Source organism: Conger conger, chromosome 17, assembly GCF_963514075.1.
Source record: "Conger conger chromosome 17, fConCon1.1, whole genome shotgun sequence".
In the NCBI taxonomy this organism is placed as follows: Eukaryota; Metazoa; Chordata; class Actinopteri; order Anguilliformes; family Congridae; genus Conger; species Conger conger.
Window position 1 is genome coordinate 36,583,405 of NC_083776.1, and position 21,197 is coordinate 36,604,601.

General features: G+C 42.2%; 1 protein-coding gene across 3 annotated transcripts in view; it reads left to right on the forward strand.

Moving 5' to 3' along the window:
• LOC133116697 (beta-1,4 N-acetylgalactosaminyltransferase 2-like) overlaps positions 1-21,197 on the forward strand; it is a 27,652-nt gene continuing 6,455 nt past the window's right edge. For all 3 annotated transcript variants that reach the window (XR_009705896.1, XM_061226561.1, XM_061226562.1), the window contains exons 1-7: positions 1-143; positions 12,741-12,890; positions 13,355-13,461; positions 13,939-13,976; positions 15,017-15,197; positions 16,558-16,644; positions 17,225-17,406. Coding sequence is in view for 2 of the 3 variants with exons in the window: in XM_061226561.1 (XP_061082545.1) it covers positions 31-143; positions 12,741-12,890; positions 13,355-13,461; positions 13,939-13,976; positions 15,017-15,197; positions 16,558-16,644; positions 17,225-17,406 (858 nt within the window). In the remaining variant the exon portion in view is untranslated. The remainder of the gene's footprint in view (positions 144-12,740; positions 12,891-13,354; positions 13,462-13,938; positions 13,977-15,016; positions 15,198-16,557; positions 16,645-17,224; positions 17,407-21,197) is intronic.

Here is a 21,197-nt window from a genome sequence, read left to right on the forward strand (position 1 = left end):
CGGGGAGTACACATAGTTACTCCATCAGTTATGTCGCATTTAAGGTGTGCATGTTTCATCCTGTTCCTAATCATTATTTCACTAACAATGTCTGCTGTATTTTACCTGGCTTCCAGTAAACCGCTGATACCAACTGCTGAAAGGTAGGATTGTATTTCATTTTAGTTCCAACAAAGAGCGGGCTTGTGTGTGCACGTGCAAATGTCCAACATAATATAATAAACTTTACACAACAACATAGAGTATAATGGTTTCTTCTTCACTTATAATTCTGGCGGAAGAAATATGATCATATCACATCCTCAGTAGGGTATGTTGGACAGCATACAAATTAGTCAACTCAGTTTAACAAAATATAATTCCATTTTTAAAATAGAAAATTAAATTGTTTGCGACCCAAAGCAGTGGACAACAAAATGTCCTGAAAATGCTTTTAATCCTATGTATTATAAAAACTAAACTGCAAGGACAACTGTGACCATGAATGTCTGTTGGAAACATTATCTCTAAGGAGGAGTGTGAAACTCAATGTAAATCCTGCCTCAGGGTAATAAAGAAAAAGTATTGTATTTCAAAGTCTCCTCGTGAAATTTCACGTGACTATACATATAAATATCCACCAGAATCACTAAGCGCAATACCCCCACAGGTCTTCAGTTTGTGGTGCTGTGGCAGTGGGACTCGATAAGAGTGAGCAGAATTTGGTGTTAGAAGTCTTGTGGTCACCTGTTGAGTCATACAAACGGTGGGATATACACAATCACTTAAAACTGTGTTTGTTAAACTTTATGCTGTAAATGAACCACAAACTGCTTGTGTAAAATTATAAACCTTGCTCAGCTTAAATGAAAACAAGCTTAAAGTATTAGTACTTAACGTACAGGCTGCCTGTAGCCTAGTACTATATCAACTCTATCAACTGTATAATAAAAGCGCAAGCCTTTTAAAGACTAGCGATCTAGCTCGAACCATGCAGAAATAGGAACGTATTTGTTAATGTAGAATTAAAAGAAATAATCATAATTATGGTAAATTTACAGGACGTTTTTTTGCATATAACTTTGTTCATTAATGGTGCAACACTGTAATTTAAAATACATAATCTTTAATTTCACAGAAAAGGTAATCAGTTCTGTGTGCTTAAATCAATAGGAGAATAAGGTGATTTTACAGATAGACCAAAAAACACCAGTTAGGAAAAAGTCCTCAGAAAAACAGATGCACTACTGGACATGATTCTGCCAGTACTTTTTCTGTGTAATCTGAATAAGCCTTTCTTGAAGCCACACGCATGTATACACACAGTTGTTATATGCCCATGTAGGCATACTTAGTACATACAGTACATTGATGTCATTACTTACATCTAAACATTTTTGCCATTTTCCTGTGATGTTAACCATGCATAATCATATTTGTTTTCTGTGATGTTAACCATGCATAATCATGTACAGTTTTTTTCTGTGATGTTAACCATACATAATGTACAGTACACAATTTGTGCAAAGTTACTGTATACTGTTAGGTGTTCCGTTGGTGCATTGTGAGTATAACATTGCTTATCAGTGACATGAGATCTTTAGGTCAACCGATTCCGAAAAATGCTGCTTTGTTTGCTAGCTACATTTGAACAAAGCCTATAAATTTTATGGCATCACATTTCAGCTCTTGCACCTGATGACGATATGCTAAAAGAATCTTTGGACAGCCGTTATATTACTGAGTGGGTTGTTCCTATGTCTGCTCTTTCTCAGCCATCACTTGAGTGTGGAAGTTCTGTTTTTTGTCTAAGTTCTTAGCGTTTTCATTCCTTGTTACCCTCTGTGCTCACTGTAGTCTGTGTCAGTTCATTCCCTCCATTCACTAGTTTCACAGGCTCCTGCATTTGTCTGTCCTCCTATCACGTCTGTCACCTGTGTCTCATTGTCTGTTAATCAGTGTTCTATTTAAAGCTGTCCCTTTCAGTTTCTCGATGCTAGTTTGTCTTTCTGTGATTCTGTTCCCTACCCCAGTTCTAGCCTGTACTGCCCCATTCCGGTTTCCCCTTATGTTTGTCTGTACATTCGTTTTTGGATTTTCTGGTTTATGATCTCTGCCTGGCTTTTGGACTGTTTTGTATTTTTGTATTTGTGCCTTTGCGTGTTTGGACTTTCTCCTGGTGTTTGAACACTGCCTGTATTTGTGATTACTCTTCCGATTACCCTGTATGTGCCGGTCTGCCTGGATTTCGACCATTGCCTGTTTGTGGATTATGTTTTGGAACTGCCCTCTCATTAAAGCCCGCCTTCACTTGATCCCTGAGTCTACATTTGGTTCTTTTGTCTCGTGCCCTGACAGGAAAGAGACACGTCAACATCCTAACAAGCTCCAGCAAGTCTAGCACACCACCAGTCAGACCTAACAAGCTTACCTGGAGGTTCAATCACACCTGCCCTGACCTACTTCAACAACTGTCTGACCACTAACTCTATTTGGCCCGTTTGAAGTATTTGGCCTGTTTTGGGGATTTCTTGTGCCATTTGAGGTGCAAATGTGTATGGGCATGAGTGGGTGTGTCAACATACTTATAGAATTAAGTATCTCAACAATAAGTTCATACATCTACAGGCACTGCATTGGAGATTCTGGTTTAGGCCATATCAGAATACAGTGGGAGCCGGAGTATCACTACTGGCTCTCTAACCTATTCCTCATGTAAAACCCCACGCTAACCCAATGACGGAATTTAGTGGGGGCCGAAGGGGGTTTTGCGTGCTTGTCCTTCGGGCGTTGCTGGGAGAACATTAGTAGGGTTAATTATTATCCTCCGTACAAGAACAGAGCACAATTATGTTTAAGAATATACTGGGACCGTTGCCATGGGTCACATATGGATTGACCAGCCCCATATCCCGCTTACAGCTGGCCAGAAACGGATCAGTACAATTCTTAATATTCTCCATTCTGAAACGGGGCCGGGTACTCTGGTGTCCAAAGACATGCAGGTTAGGCTGATTGGAGAGTCTAGGTATGAGTGTGTGAGTGAATGGTGTGTGTGCCCTGTGATGGACTGGCGACCTGTCCAGGGTGTATTCCTGCCTTTCGCCCAATGTATGCTGGGATAGGCGCCAGTCCCCCTGCGACCCTGTTCAGGATAAGCGGGTTCAGATAATGGATGGATGGATGGATGGGTTTGTAACTTACGCGGACCTCGGGAGTGATTACACTCGACTCGTACCTGCGCCACCATTACTCAATAGATGCTCCCGGGATTAGCATTACTGCTGAAATCTCAGTTCGGTGGAGAACTCAGAGGCTGAGGGTCCAGTCAACACAATACATGCAAACCTGCCATGATAGTTGCGAGCCCAGGCCGGCGTAGCATTATCTGGGCTCCTAAGAGCTAATTTGGCAGGAACCAGCGCCGTAACGCCCATGGGTTCCCTTCGCACCAAATCACAAGAGGCGTGCGTCACCCGACCCTTTAACGGACAGAAATTGCTGGCCTCACAGCTTAGAACTACCACAGATGCACCGCGCCACTGATCGGTCGGTCATTAGCCACCATTTCCCCCTGAGTATTCAGTTGTAATTTAGGCTGAAAAGATACAAGATGAATTAGAGTCATGGAGATCACGCAAGTTACAAACAAAATAGTTTATTCGCAGACAGGTAGGTTATTAGCTTTAGAATATCACAATCAATTACAAAATACACAAATTAAGAATAGAGATAGAGTAAATAATCATACCTAGCCTGCTTGGACTACACACAAACACAGAGTATAGAATATTCCGTGTGGAAAGTCGAATACGATCTTCCGCTGCTACACATACATACATACATACATACTTACTTACACAAGACATGTTGTGTGGGAAGTCGAATACAATCTTCCCGATACTTACATATACATACAATGTGCTGTGTGGGAAGTCAAATATGATCTTTCCAGATTGGTCTCTCTCCCTTGCTTTTATGCCGAATCATACGTTTGGAACCATTACATTACATCATTGGCATTTGGCAGACGCTCTTATCCAGAGCGACGTACAGTTGATTAGACTAAGCAGGAGACAATCCTCCCCTGGAGCAATGCAGGGTTAAGGGCCTTGCTCAAGGGCCCAACGGCTGTGCGGATCTTATTGTGGCTACACTGGGATTAGAACCACCGACCTTGTGTGTCCCAGTCATTTACCTTAACCACTACGCTACAGGCCACCCCCAGGCGGCAGTGCCATAAATCAACCTGGAGGGGTGGTCAAATCTGGAATTTAGACCCCCACCCTTGGGGGTTGTTGAGTAGGGAAAATGAGATGATTACCAAGAGAGGACGTGTAGGTTTTCCCTTGAGTTACTGAAACTATGGTTTATTAAACTCCATTCAGTATGAAATGTATCTCATCTGATTCCTTGATTTTACCAGATCACATCCATACCAAACAGATTACCCTTATGTTTTATTATGTTGCAGTTATCATGAAACTTCCCTCCTGATTATCCATTTTACATGCAATTCCTGTTACCATTACATAAGACTTAATGCAATAATACAAGGATCACATGGGCAATGTTTTCAAGGTTTTACCGGGTCTATTTACTATCTTAATAGCAGTATTGAATATTTAAACTAGGAGAACAGTCACCGGTGTAACGGCAGCAGTGCCCAAATGAGGGCACTGTGGCATTGTCCAGAGCCTTCCCCCTTGGAAGTGACCAGGTATGGGGTCACAGGGAGGTCACCAATGTTCTGGAGGATTCTTTTCCCATGACCCAACTGGCCTTGGACCACTCATACATTGTTTATTGTTTATTAAAAGGATCCCCATTAGCTTGTGCTATGGCACTAGCTATTCTTCCTGGGGTCCACACACAACAAAGACATCAAAAATTAAATAAAAATAAAAATAAATAAATACATCAATACAGTAACATAGAAACAATTAAACAAAAGAGAATTCAATTATTGATACTTAATAAATACAAACCATACAAAAATAAATACAAAGAAGAGAGATAGATTATTATAAACCCATTACACTATAAAGCAAAACATCTCCCAACAAATAAAACAACCTAAACCAACATAAACACCCTGTCATCAATACAACAGGTGCCTTTTGAGTTTCTGTTTAAAGGCTATCTTGTTCTTCGCCTGGCGGACTGCTAGCGGCAAGTGATTCCAAATTGTAATGGCTCTGTAAAGAACTGTTCTTTTTAGGAAGTTGGTTTTTGGATTGGCCTGCAGAAGATGACCGTTGCCAGCATTTCTTGTGTTGTGGCTATGAACATCTATACAAAAAACGAATTGTTCTTTCAAGAACTCAGGCTTATGTGTACAGATTGTATTCCTCAAGAATGTAACTACACTTGAGGCCAGCCTCTTTTCAACATTGAGCCACAATAGGCTAGAGTGCATCTTATCAATGCTTGTTCTAACAGAGCAGCCCAGAACAAGCCTAGCAGCCCTGTTCTGAGCAACTTTTGATAGCTCTCTTTTTGAAGCTGAGGCCCATACAACTGAACAGTAAGCCAGGTGGCATAAAATTAACGACTTTGAGACTTGTTCCAAGATATGGGATGGTACGTAAGGTACACATTGTCTTGTAGAATAAATTCCTGCACCCATTCTTTTAACAATTCTATTAATATGCTCTGACCATGACAAATGGTTATCCAGGATTAAACCAAGTAATTTTACATTCTCCACTTGTTCAATAGGTTCACTAGATACATGTAGATCCAATTTTGGCTTTGATGCAAGTTTGTGCCTCGAACCTAACACAATACTCTTGGTCTTGGATATATTTAGAACCAGCTTATTCAACCTAATCCAAGCATACACTATATCCAACTCCTTTGATAAAACTTGATTGAGTTCACTGCATGTAGTTGCGACATAGTACATTGTAGAATCATCAGCATACATCGTAATGCAAGCATTATTTATAGCAGAAGGCAAATCATTTGTAAAAATAGAAAAGAGAAGTGGTCCAAGACAACTTCCTTGTGGCACACCACACACTAGGCTGCTACTATTGGATAAGCTACCATTGTAGTATACCCTTAGTGTTCTAGCGGAAAGATAACTCTCCATCAAGGTGATAGCCAGTTGTGTGAAGCCATAACATCTGAGCTTTCCAATTAAAACCTCATGGTCAATGACATCAAATGCAGCACTAAAGTCTAACATAACTGCAGCCACTATCTTTGAGTTATCAATTTATTTTTGCCAATCATCGGTCATTTGTGTAAGCGCAGTGCTGGTGGAATGGCCCTGTCTGTATGCATGTTGGTATTTAGTAGTTAGCCCATTAGAGGAAAAATAGTCTTGACTCTGAACATAAAGAATCCTTTCCATTACTTTGCTGAGCACCGGTAGAATACTTATAGGTCTGCTGTTAGCTCCACTGAATGTTAATTTAGCATCCTTAAGCAAAGGTATAATTTTACCCTCTTTCCACATCCTAGGACACACCCCAGATAGCAAACATCTATTCAATATATGACATATAGGTTCTGAAATATGATCAGCAGCTAGCTTTAGCATCTTGCTATCAAGGTTGTCAGTGCCTGCTGAGCCATAATCAGGAAGGGATTCCAACAACCTCCTAACCTCTCTCAGTTCAACACATTTGAATTCAAATGTACAGTTTCTACCATTCATTATTTCATTACTTATCAATCTGAACACATTGGGATCAGTGCAGGACATCGTCTGCCTCAACTTGTCAACCTTAGAGACAAAAAAGTTAGTTAAGTAGTTGGCAATGTCCAGTGGCTTCGTTAGAAACATGCCATCTGCCTCTATGAAAGAAGCACACCCATTTTTCTTCCTACCCATGATTTCATTCAGAGTTTTCCAAAGTTTTTTTCCGTCATGTTTGACATCATTTATTCTTTGCTTATAGTATTCCTTCTTCTTACTTCTATTCATTTTCGTCACCTGATTTCTGAATTTACAGTAATTTTGTCTGTCTTCTAATAAACTAGATTTTGCTGACACTATTTTAGCATCATCCTCCCCTGTTTCAACTCTTTCACCAGCTTTTCTGTACGATGAGGGATGCGCTGTTTCATTAAGTTCTTCATCTCTTCATCAATCCATGGGGCTGATCTAGATTTAACAGTGAACTTCTTCATGGGGGCATGTCTATTCACAATTTCCATAAAAACATTCATGAAAACATTCAAAGAAACCTCCGGGTCATCAGCATCGTACACACCAATCCACTCCGCATTCCTAACATCCCTTATAAAATGGTCATTAATTAATCTTTTATAAGACCTTTTATACATAATTTTGGCACTAGCTTTTGGAATTTTCGATTTTCTTATAGTTGCAACCATGTTGTGGTCACTGAACCCTACTGGTACCGAGACTGGCTTTGAGCATTTCTCAGGGACATTTGTGTAAATATGATCAATACATGTCGAAGAAGTATGTCCAACATAATTAGTCAGCACTCTTGTTGGCAAGGAAACCATTTGTGACAATTTGCAAGCTCCAATTAATGATGACAACTTTTTCTTCATAAACAATTATCAGCTAGCCAGTCTATATTCATATCACCCAGCAAATAAATTTTGCTCTTTGTGTCGGCAACTCTGTCAATCATTTCACATAAATCGTTCAAATACTGAGCATTTGCTCCAGGGGGTCTATAGCAGCAGCCCAACAGTATTGGTTTCAAGTGAGGTAAATGTACTTGAACCCATAGTGCTTCACCATCATTAGACATAAATTCACTACACAATATTGCAGGAAGATGACTTTGTATATAAATAGCCACTGCCCCACCATGTTTGTTTCTATCCTTCCTAAATAGAGAGTAACCTTCTAGTGATACCGCTGAGTCTTGAATCGAGGAATCTAAATGAGTTTCAGACAATGCAAGTATAAGAATGGTATTAGCCTGTACAAGGTTATTCAGCTCATGTGTCTTGTTCCTGATACTACATATATTCACATTTGCAATCACAAAGCCCTTGTTTGCTAATTTTAAAGGCATCAAATTCATGATTTAGAGTCAACATTAGCACAGGCACACAGACCAGTGTGTAATGTGTTTGAGTTACGAACCCTCAGGCCTGGTTTGGTCTTCTCTTCTTCCCAGTCCTTGCCGGCTGTCAGTCCTTAGGCGTTGGGAGGCAGGATGGATTATAAGCTTGTCATAGCGCAGAAATGCTATTTCCCCTCGCTCTCTTGCGGCCTTCATCTTCGGTATAAGCTCCCTGTGTTTTTGACGAACAGCATCTGAATAGTCCTCATTGATGTACACTTTAGATCCTTTTAAATCCTTTGCTCTTTCCATGACCCTCGCTTTGTCCTTGAATCTGAAGAATTTTGCGACGATTGGCCTCGCTCTCTCTCCTGTTGATCTTCCAGTCCGATGCACTCTCTCCAGCTCAATCTCCGTGATATTGAGCTTGTCGGCAAAGAGTTTACGCACCTTAGCCTCCGACTCAGTCCAGTTCTCATTGCTAGACTCTTGGATCCCGTCAATTACTATGTTGTTTCGTCTAGACTGGCCCTCCAGGTAGTCTAACTTTGGCAGGAATGAGCGGATGTTATCGGCAACGACCGTAACCTCTGAGTCAATCTTTAAAAGTTTCGAGGAAGATTTATTTTCATTGGCATGTAACTCGTCCACGTCTCTTTGTGTGTCATGAAGGCTTTCACGCAGTCCACTGATTTCCTTGGCGAATTCATCAAGTCTCTTATTGTTTGTCTCCGTTATGATTGTTAAAAAGTTCTTGTAGCCTTGCTCCTGTTGCTCAAGCATGCATAATTACAGGATTTGGACTGGCTATAGATGTAAACCTGTAATTGTGCTACCAGGGCTAACCTAATTTTGAAATAAAGTTTAATTTTAAATGTGATGCAGTTTTGTTAGAAAGCGAGTAATCCTTATTGGAGAGCTTTTTGAACACTGTGGAGAGTGTTATAAAAACATATAAGTGAATAAAACACACATGAAGGTTAATTGTTTGCATTTTGTATAAAAGAAAACATCTGTTTTAATAGAAAAATAAGTTTTTATAATCATTAATGTGTCTGTACAAAAAGATATGCAAATGTTTGAATTTATACAGATTTGGGGACACTTGAGAACATCTGGGTACAGATATCGCCCCAGCTTTGCGCACCTCTCCAGGACGCGCATTCACAGCACCATCGTGGCTCCTATAAGGACAGCACATCTTTTGGATCCAATGCGTATGGACTCTGTAAGAGAACAAACATTCAGGCATAGCCTAATGTATTTTTGTCAGCCATATATATACCTGAATTTATTTGCCATCTTTCGGGTATGTAATTAGAGTAAAACTACGCAAGTAGTCTCTTCTCACGCTAACTCTATCACTGACACGCCCAATTTGCACACACACACACACACACACACCCTACTAACTTCCCCTACTAACTTCCAGTTAGTTTATCTGTTCTGTGTTTGTACGTTTGTTTAATAAATATCTTTTATTAAACCCGGTGTCTGCTTTGGCATCACCAGACATGAGAGCTGAGTTAAAGCAGTCTTTCAAAGAACTTCCAACCTTCAGGTTATCGGTATGTTTAATCATTAATATTAGTTGTTTTAATTATTAATTAAAATACTAAATTAGATATTTAGAGGTTAGATATTTCTGATAACAGTAATTTTATGAGACTGATTACTTTTTGCAGTTATACTGCTACATAACATTAACTGGTGCCCCCGTTTCGTAGAGAGTAAAATCCTACGTTATTTGGCGTAAATGGCAGGAGAATAAATATTCTCAGAAATGCCTATTAAAATGTGCTCTGAGTTTTAATTCATTGGAAGTGGGAAGTTGGAATCACAGTGTTGCATCTGGGCCTGGAGTTCTATATTTCATCCCTGTTCTTTCTGGGATATTCTGTTGTCTATTGATTTTTAAACATTGGTCTTGGCACCTTGGGAGATCCACCCCATGAATGTCTCAGGGACTGGTGTCGAGGACCCGGCCCTAGGCCCGCCTGATGAGAGATTGACAGAAGATGGATTTGGCAGGAATGCATTGTTAACCCCTCGCACACGCCATAGAGGTGGTAGTAAGAACACCCGTAAGAGGAAAAATATGTGGTTCAGAGCTAATGTGCAGTCCTACTTGTCAGCAGAGGAGTCTGAAGTCGGAGGACTTAGATTTAGGGTACTAAGGAGCAAGGCTAAAGGTCTGACTGAGGCCATGCGTAGAATGTGTTCCAGCATGACCTTGGGTGAGATTCAACATGCTGAACGGGCGGTTGGTGACCCAGGGGTCTGGCTTTCACAGAAACGGTGAATATAATAACATTCTTGATTGAGAAGTGTGGGCTTGCTCCTACAGGGGAGGAACATAAGGCCTGGTTAAAGCAAAAAGATGAGGAAAACAATGTGGACAATTGGGAAATAAAAGAGTATGAGGGGATGAATTACACTTGGCTATTAGTTGGATGTCCTTTATAGATCTCTTAAGGCACCACAAGAAAGAGCACCTGAAGAATGTATTGAGATGGTGGAGGGCACTTGCTGCTGGCTTGTATGAAGTCAAAGTGTGGAGAGAGTCCAAGAGAGACTATGACAGGCAGATAACAGTGATGAATAGGCTCATTAAATAAGTTGCAAGAGCTAGTGCTTTCCCACTTGGTATAATGGGGATATTTCGGGATGAATATCTTACCAAAACAAGTACACTTTTATACAAGTTGAAGGATATATAAGGAGTGAGCTTTTAGACGTAAAGGTACCTCTTAGGATTTTGCTTAACAAGATATCTACAGGCTGTTGAGGAGAGAGCAACGCAGGACAACTATAATCAAGCTGGAGTGGCGCGCTCCCTCCTCCTTGCTGTTGATGAGCTCTTTGAACAGCTGCATTGGTTTGGGAATCTGGGGCAGGATCAGGACCCGGACTTTCGAAAGACGTGACTTTGCTCCAGTCACTGGCTCCAATGCTGCAGATGTCCTTGGAGACAGCCTTCACCTGCACTTCGTACCGCGAGTGCCTGTTGTATGGGATGTGCACTGGTTTGTCCGGTAAACTATACTTCTCCTGCCAGTCAGAGGACCTGCTGCTTCTGTAGCGGTACGTGTACTTCCAACAGTCTTCGAACACGTCAGGGGGGGTTGCAGTGCAGCTGCAGTCGTGTTTTCTGTTTTCACGACTTCTGCGTGAACTTGACCTGGAGCCCACCGAAGAAATTGAACAGCAGTACATGAATAGCGTTCAATACCACATTACAGTAACAGCTGGGCAGGCTGGCGACCCGGAGTCCCGCACGGAATCTACGCATTACCAGGAATGTGTGGATATGGAGAACGGAGTGACGTACGCGGTGCGGACTCAGCCCAAGAGTTGTGGCAACAGGACTGATAGCGAAGAAGTGTTCATGCGCATCCCTCATCGTACAGAAAAGCTGGTGAAAGAGTTGAATTGCTTTTACGGCATGCTTGGAGCCATGAACTGCACCTGGCGGCCAACAGACGGGACCAGAGACCTCCAGCTCTACTGCTGGCATAAGCATATGGAAATGAAGGCCTTGGGTAGCTGTGGCCTGTACTTCTACAGCGGGGAGGATAAAACAGGCTGTCACCTGCATGGAAAGCTGCCAGACTTCACCGACATTCACATCCTCTTGAACAGGACACGAGGTCCCTCCACGCTACAGAACACCTTTCTGCTGGACCCACACAAGAACCTGAAGCCCCCCCCCCCCCTAACCTCAGTGTCAGTGAGGAGAGGCACATGCTGCGGCTGCACTGCAACCCCCCCTGATGTGTTCGAAGACATACCAGTGCACATCCCATACAACAGGCACTCGCGGTACGAAGTGCAGGTGAAGGCTGTCTCCAAGGACATCTGCAGCATTGGAGCCAGTGACTGGAGCAAAGTCACGTCTTTCGAAAGTCCGGGTCCTGATCCTGCCCCAGATTCCCAAACCAATGCAGCTGTTCAAAGAGCTCATCAACAGCAAGGAGGAGGGATCAAATCCCACGGAAAACGAGACAGCGTGAGATAGCTATATTTAGGGTATGGGTGGTAATTATATTTTGTATTACTTATAAGGTAGAAGGTAGCATTGTTAGGTGATTTAAAGTTATAAGTTTCCTCTCTGTTTCTATAATTCATATAATTATCTCCGTGAAGGGGGAGCCATAGGATAAGGTAAAGGCCAAAGAGGATGGATATTTGAAGGGCGTATCTTGACATTAACATCTGGTGGAAAGGTGAATTAGAAAAACAAAGGGGTTATATGAACCTTATGTGAATCACGTAAAGGCACCGGTATACGGTTCAAAGAATATAAAGCAATGTATGTGATTAGCAAACTGAAAGATCATATTTAACCTGTTAACTGTATAATTCTATTTACTTGACTACAATAAAATATGCTTAATCATAATTATAATTGAGTAGAATTGAGTCAACTAGAAAAACTACAGTGAATACAGGAGATCATATAACAGCGTTGCATCACACCACTTCACTTCGAGACTGGGCTGAAAGTTCAGTAGAACTTACCAGTTCTCCAGGACGTTCGAAAGTACTTAAAGGAAAAGAGAGTTTGTCTCCGAGACACCTCCTCGTGGGGTACTGCTCGTGGGAACGTGAGGTCTGAGCTCGGCACGGGGTCCGGGCTCACGACGCTGGAGGAAGGTCTGGGACTGGCCAGCGTCTGGCGAATGAAGATGCTGTTTCTCTGATCTGTCTGCACATGGCATATTCAGTCATGTTCTGATGCATGTCGTGTTTGTGCAGGATCCACGTTCCCATGCCTAATGCCAGCTATCAGCAAAAGTCATGCTCTTGTCCAGAAGGATCTGAAAATCTAAGGAACTATGTGAACCAGCATGAATTCAGAAACATTGTTAAACGGAGAGCTGAAGAGTATAAAAAGTATAAGAGAAGGTGAGTGGAACTGAAAATAAGTCGACTAAAAATGTAGACTAAAATATGAGTTTGACCTCGTTCAGTGTTTGGCATGAAAATCAGTATACCTTGATTTATTTTATTTCGGTGTAATTAAACAGTAAGAATGCAATAAAGGTAAGGCTTTCCTGTAGCAACGTTGTATCATCATTCTCACCCCAGGCTGTACCACCTTTGAGTTTATTTTCTTTTTTTTTGTGGCACTTTCCTATACAGGTTTCAAACTTTTGCTTACATCAGACTCTGAAATTAAAAGTTTCTCACAGATTTGTTATATTCAGGGATAAAACGCTAGTCGTTTGGCGGACATTAAAAAGGCAACACATTATGTAAAACATTTTCTATTACAATAATTTTAGTTCACTTAAACTGTTGGGTCAAACATAAAAGCGGTCATAACACCTTAATATAATAAGAGGGTAAGCGTAGTTTTTCTCTTACAGGAAAAATTCAATACTAAACCAACTTCTGTTAGCGCCACCAAACTCTCCTCTCCAATATCCAATCCAAGGATTCATTGTTATTCCTCTCCAGAAGACCCTCATTCCAGGTACTGTAAACTAATCTTTTATTTTAATGAAAATCAACAGAGAAACAATGGCAGATTATTAAAACAGTGTTAGGTCGAAATGCTGACGGACAGCTAGAATATAGAGTGCAGGATCAGAGAAGACTTTGCCAACATTTTGTGTCTTATGAGCAAAATAAAATCCTCCAGTGTGGCGGACAGCCCTCTACGTGTAAAACTCCCCAGGCTTGGAAGAATTTAGCATCTCCCAAAAACCGTCAGAAGAACTCATTAAAAATACTTATTCTCCCCAAATGACAGTGTGATATCACGTGTGGACACCTTCCCTCTAAGTCGCTGACCAGTACCATCAATGACCTGCAGCAAGAATGCGGTTTTCCCCTGAGCAGTATCCCCCCCCACATCAACCTAACTGACCTAAAGCACCTGTGGACAGAGGTGTGTGTGCTGTCTGTGGGAAATAATTCTGCGTTTGTTCTGAATTGCTCTGTGTTCCAGGTTTAAGTGTGCATGGTGTGCAAATCCAAAACCTCCAGGTTAGTGCTCACTCCGTGCCATTTTATATATTGGGTGAAACCTGGTGGAGGGTTAACATGATCATAAACATGTCAAAATCCATGTCAAAATAAAAATTATGTTTATTATGGCGTTCATAATTCTAAATTAAAGTATGAGACCAGGCGAGCTTATTTAACTGGTCAAAGCTGACTGGAAGGTATGCAAATAACCACGCATTACAGTAACACATAACAGTGGTATGCAGAAGAGCATCTCTGAACACACAACGCATCATAACCCTAAGTGGATAGGCTACAGCAGTAGAAGTCTAAAAAAATAAGTCTAATAAATACCTAAAAAAGTATTTATATCATACAAAAACTGCAATGCAATAAAACTACTTAACAGTGAATCTAGATTGTTAAAAAGACTCTCTGCTATGGAAAACAGCTGTTTAGATGCTTATCAGCCTCTTATTTGCACTCACCTCACCACAGACAATAAAAGGCAAAGTCTAACAATCCTTGATACCATTGCTCTACGTCAAAAAATCGTTTTCCAATGTAAGAACAAAAATATACAATTAATTTGTATTGATGTGCTTTTATCTGTGAATTTGTGCATTGGTGTTGTACTGTGCTTTTATCTGTGCGCTGGTGTTGTACTGTGCTTTATCTGTGCACTGATGTTGTTTTATGTATGACTTTATGTAACTATATGTGTGCTGCCTTCTTGACCAGGGCTCTCTTGAAAAAGAGATGTTAATCTCAATGTGACTTCCCTGGTTAAACAAAGGATAAAGGCAGACATATTTCCCGTTTGGTAGAAATTTCTCAAAACTGGCCAAACAAGGTTTTTTCCATCTGAGGAGAGGAACCTACGAAGCAAATTAGGAACACTTTAGGAAATTATAATATGTCCACATTTAGGATGAGCCCCAGCTAAATTTGCGAAGACAACAACCTGCAGAAGAACTGAATGCTGTGTTACAGTATAGATGCAGAATACCTGACCCATCTGAGGATCAGAAGACTCATAGTTATCTGAGGTAACTGTGGACTCCTGACTCTACGTGCAGGTGACACTGAGTGTGAGTAGTGGGGTCCTGGCAGTGGAAAGTCTTCAGGAAAAGGGCAAAGTGAAGGGGCAGGGTGAGAAGGTGCTCACCATTAATGCCTCCAGCCTGCAGTCTCTCAATCACCTGCTGGGTTGGGTGTCCTACAGAAGCACTGTGTACAGCATCAAGTCTGGAGCTCTGGGTAAGCCACTCTCCTGAGCTCTGGTCCTCTCCTCTGTCATCACTTTCTTTGTTGATTATGATGAGATCACATGGTTACTGGGCCCAAAAGTCTGAGTTGGATTGAGTATGTGGTTGGGCCCAAGTGTAAATATTATTGCTTTAAAGGGAGAGTACATCAAAAAACATTTTACTGTTACACAGGCTTGCTTCCTGTCTGGTCAATTTGATGATGCTCATTTTAAAGTATCCTTCAAAGTGGACCTACTTGAACGTTTTGAGAATAGACAGGAGTCCTTCTGTAAGCCACAGCTGAAGGCATTTCCCCTATTAATGAGTAAAGCTATTGCACCATTTCTGACAAAATACTTGCAATGGATATTTATCCATTAGAATGAATATACAGTAATAATATAATATTTGTGATGGCAGAGATCATGCAACAGGCATTGCACAACATTGCAACAAAAAAGGGCTGAATTGTATGGTATGAAATTGCTGGATATTAAAATGTATTTTAGATGCATTGATTTCCTACTGAAATGCATATTGAGCCGGGTTCAGAAGGAGATTACATTACATTATTGGCATTTGGCAGACGCTCTTATCCAGAGCGACGTACAACGAAGTGCACACCCATAACCAGGGATAAGTTCGCTGAAAGACCCTAGAGGGAAGTACAATTTCAACTGGGAGATGAACTCCCCTAATAGATATGGTGCAAGGTGAGGGCGTGGGGTGTTTGCAGACACAGACACCAGGGTTCCTGAAAGCTGTTTGCAAACAACCACTAAATCAACAAAGCAGACTAATGGGACAGGAAAACGAAAAGATAAAAAGGAGGAATAAAAAATGTTGAACGGGTGGGAAAAAAGTTGTAGCAAATAAACTAACACAGGGAGAGTAGACTCCCACAAACTCTTCTCTTCCTGAAAATAAACTAATACTCTAACAAAGGGAGAGTTAGACTCCCACAAACTCTTTTCTCAGAGAACCAGAGATACTGTTTACCAGCTTCAGCATAACGTGAATTACACATAAGCACCTCAGTACTGTGAGATGAGTGTTTATCGAGGGTGCGGTTTGATTGCACGGAAATTAGTTCACAAGTGAGTAAACAGGTTGAAAAGGCTGTCAGCCAACCAAACCACCCTCCAGTGGTCCAAACCGGTACCGCACTGTGACATATGGTCCAACAAATGTAATGTGCATTTTATTAAGTTAAGGGTTGCTAGGTATAGCATTCACATGACAGAACAAATTAAAGAACTGACCATTTTTGATAAACTAATGAGCTACTGTTAAATAAATGAACATCATAATGACCAACCAACACACCATCACGTGGGGTTTCATATTTCGGTGTTTTATTTATTTATCAGTACGTTTTGTGTGGGGGCAGCATGAAGCCATCTTCCCTGTGGAGATCCGACAGCCTACAGTACCAGTTCTGTATGACCTCGGAGAGGGTGAGTCCACATACCTGTCAATCAAGACTATGCAAAGAATACCCATCTTCTTTATTGTCTAGAAAGTCTAGAAAGTGTATGCACGAAAGATATGAAGGACTCCTTGTAAGGCAATACAATACAAAGTGAGAATGAGGTGGAGATATGATTTCTGCTCCTGTAAATGAATGCAGTAAACACTGTCAAAGCTACAATGTTCACTTCTTCCCACTGGGGATTTTTTGAACCTCTGGATTTTGGTGGGTTTTGACTCTGTCTAGTTTCTCTGTTTTTCCAAAATGCATCTTTGTTACAGTGTCCCGATAAAAAGTGCTATGTGAATAAAATTGAATTGAATTTAAAACATGTCAAACACTCTCCTAATTATAGTGCAGACACCAGGGAATGGTACTGGTAGTACAGGCTCAAAACACAAATCTTGCCTGGATGCCCCAGCTCCAGGGAAATTTGCTTTGCGTGGTTTGTGCTCCTTGAGCTGCTTAAAGCTTTGTGTGATGTCCAGTCTTTACAAAAGATGTGGAGCAGTCTGAAATGCAATAATATACCACAAAGAATTTATATATTGATTTCATCATTCCAGACATCAACTCCCAGGTGACAGTGACAACAAAGGTCTTCCTGAGGTACCCTGAGGTGAACAGGCTGGTCAGCAGTATCAGGAAGTTTTACAAAGACGTGAAGATCATCATTGCGGATGACAGCATTGACCCACAGAAAGTGAACGGAGAGAACATTGAGCAGTACTTCATGCCCCCTGCCCAGGTACGCCTATCCGAAGAGACGCTGGAAGGGCAAGGTGCACGGGGCACTGCAAGCGTTCGCACATTTCGAGGAAACATTTCTACCACAAGTCTACCATAAAACGCCTAGCGTAGACTTGTGGTGGAGGGGTGGGGCGATGGCTTGCCGTTTTGTGGTAGACTTGTGGTGGAGGGGTGGGGCGTTGGTTTGGTGTTTTATGGTAGACTTGTGGTGGAGGGAGGTGATGGCTTGGTGTTTTGTGGTAGACTTGTGGTGGAGGGGTGGGGCGTTGGTTTGGTGTTTTATGGTAGACTTGTGGTGGAGGGGGGCGATGGCTTGGTGTTTTGTGGTAGACTTGTGGTGGAGGGGTGGGGCGATGGTTTGGTGTTTTATGGTAGACTTGTGGTGGAGGGGGGCGATGGCTTGGTGTTTTGTGGTAGACTTGTGGTGGAGGGGTAGGGCGATGGCTTGGTGTTTTGTGGTAGACTTGTGGTGGAGGGGTGGGGCGATGGCTTGGTGTTTTGTGGTAGACTTGTGGTGGAGGGGTGGGGCGATGGCTTGGTGTTTTGTGGTAGACTTGTGGTGGAGGGGGGTGATGGCTTGGTGTTTTATGGTAGACTTGTGGTGGAGGGGTGGGGCGTTGGTTTGGTGTTTTATGGTAGACTTGTGGTGGAGGGGTGGGGCGATGGCTTGGTGTTTTGTGGTAGACTTGTGGTGGAGGGGTGGGGCGATGGCTTGGTGTTTTGTGGTAGACTTGTGGTGGAGGGGGGCGATGGCTTGGTGTTTTGTGGTAGACTTGTGGTGGAGGGGGGCGATGGCTTGGCAGTACGGGTGCAGAGCAGCCCATTAATGCGGCACAGCAGCTGAAAGGTGGGACAGGTGATTCTGAAATGCTGCCCTGAAAGCCTTCCAGTAAAATGCCCCAGCACCACAGTCTCACCACAGTATATGCTGCAATAGCCTCCACCATCACAATGGCATGAACATATAACTATAAGGTACAGCTGGCATAAACCTGCAGTGAGGCAACAGTTGGGTGGAAACAGACACGATATAGACGCACTTCTCTAGCTACTGGTATGTCCGTTATCGGAGCTACCAGCCAAAACTGACATTAGTTTTATGTTGCAATCACTAGATAAGCTCATAACTCTAATTACACCAGCCGGAGCTGGTGAAGCTGGCTTAAGCTGTAGCAGTCACCCATTCCCTGGTGCTGGCTCCTGAGTTATATTATAGTTTTTAGCTTATTTCAGGATTTTAGATTTTCTCTTGCCCAATCTGGGTGTGACGACGTCCTGTCTTTTGGGATCACAAGAGGCTGTAACCTGCACACCTGCTTGATTTTCTTGCTGTTACATTTCAAGGCAGAAAAACCACAAGAGCTAGAAATGCTGATGCTTTCGGGCTAATTTTGAGAATACTTTGCTTATTCTAGTTGCTGTAAATTTTGAGGCATATTTTGTGCCACTATTTTGCCTGCATTTGGGCTTTAGGGCCTATCATTGCAAAGCCTAGTGTCTCGGCCTAATGATGGCCTTGCCCTGCAGGTTTCAGTTGTTTTGCTCGAGTTTAAGTACCAGAGCCCAAGAGTTTATATTCTTTATTAACTTTAAAGGGTGAATATTTCATCATTTTACTGAAGAGGCATTTGTTAATTATACTTTGTCCTTCCTGCTTACAAGCCACATACAATACGGGGAACAGGTCCTCAGGTGTCTTCCTGATCAGCTGACGTTTGTTAATCCATACTGCCACAAAGATACGCTTTCAACACGTAGCAGGTCAACAAACTTCACCAGCTGCGTGAGAGGCAGTGCATAAACGGCTCAAGCCCCCATGGTTAATATTACTGTAGTAGTCAGTGGATTATCAAGGTTATAAAAATGCTGAAAGGTTGTGGTGGGCTGTACAAATAACAATGCCAAGATTTGAAGTCCTATGTCCTCATGCGCTAAAAGATTGCGTCACTTGCAAGCATCAAATCCTAGTAACTAGTAAAATACACATGAAGGACTCTTCTAAACAAAAGGACAACAGTCATCATCAGTTCTTTTTGGGGGGGGGTTAGACAAGAGGGATATCGGAGGAGTGGGGGATGGCGGGGGGAAATCAGGAGGGAGGACTAAGGTACAGTTTGAAAAGGTGTGTTTTAGGGGGAGGGATTCTGCTGTCCAGATAGTGGTCAGCAAGTCATTCCACCACTGAGGAACCAGAACGGAAAACAGGCGTGAACGTGCAGCTCGACCGCCAGGTGCTCGTAGTGAGGGAAACCATAAGGCGACCAGAGCTGGCAGACCAGAGTGGTCTTGCTGGGGATTAGGGAGCGATTAAAGATTGTATGTAAAGTGGGGCAGTCCCCTTAGTAGCCTGAAATACCAACACTAGGGCCTTGAAACGGATGCGTGCGGCAATAGGAAGCCAGCGGAGACCAATGAGGATCTAGTCTAGTCCACCAGCTAATTCCAACCAGCTAGAGACCAGCTACTGGCCAGCTACAGACAAGCAAAGTTCTGACCAGCTACTAACCAGCTATATTCAGCTAGAGACCAGCTATGACCAGCTAGAGACCAGCTAAAAACTGAACTGAAAACCTGTGATCAACAGGGAAGTTGATCACAGCATTTTGCAAGTCTATTTGTCAGGGAGTTTTTTGCTTGCTTGATACAGTACTCCTGCTACTAGATACTAGCTCTGCTGCAGTAAGGAGTTAGTGCACTACCTTACTTGGTAAACAACTAGAATTTCTTGTAATACTAACTGCACTTCTTTGGTGGTTTGTCTCAGTACCTTTAGGCTGTTGCCAAATACATATTAGCTTGAGATATTAGCTTGCTAGCTGGCGAGTTAGTATTAGGCTTAGAGCCAAAATGATCAGTTACCAGGTTATAAAACAGTTCCTACCATGCATTGTGATTGGCTGAGACATATTCCATGAATGCTGATATACAGTATCACTTGGACATCAACACTGGCCACTCGGAGAGATGAATGCCCATTGTTTAAATTTGATATGTCAAACTTCCTTAGCTAGCTACAGCTGTTTGCATGGTGTGTTCAGGGATGAGTGATCACTGTTCCATGCTGTGTTCAGGGTTGAGTGTTCACTATTGCATGCTGTGTTCAGGGTTGAGTGTCTACTATTGCATGTTGCGTTCAGTGTTGAGTGATCACTATTGCATGCTGTGTTCAGGGTTCTATGCTATGTTTGGTGTTCACTAATGCAGTTCTGTGTTTTGTAGGGTTGAGTGTTGCTTGTTCACTAATGCAGTTCTCCATTTTGTAGGGTTGAGTGTTGCTTGTTCACTAACGCAGTTCTCTGTTTTGTAGGGTTGAGCGTTGCTTGTTCACTAATGCAGTTCACCGTTTTGTAGGGTTGAGCGTTGCTTGTTAACTAACGCAGTTCTCTGTTTTGTAGGGTTGAGTGTTGCTTGTTCACTAATGCAGTTTTCTGTTTTACCCTGTAGTTCACTAATGCAGTTCTCTGTTTTGTAGGGTTGAGTGCTGCTTGTTCACTAACGCAGTTCTCTGTTTTGTAGGGTTGAGCGTTGCTTGTTAACTAACGCAGTTCTCTGTTTTGTAGGGTTGAGTGTTGCTTATTCACTAACGCAGTTCTCTGTTTTATAGGGTTGAGTGTTGCTTGTTCACTAACGCAGTTCTCTGTTTTGTAGGGTTGAGTGTTGCTTGTTCACTAACGCAGTTCTCTGTTTTGTAGGGTTGAGTGTTCCTTGTTCCCTAACGCAGTTCTCTGTTTTGTAGGGTTGAGTGCTGCTTGTTCACTAATGCAGTTCTCTGTTTTGTAGGGTTGAGTG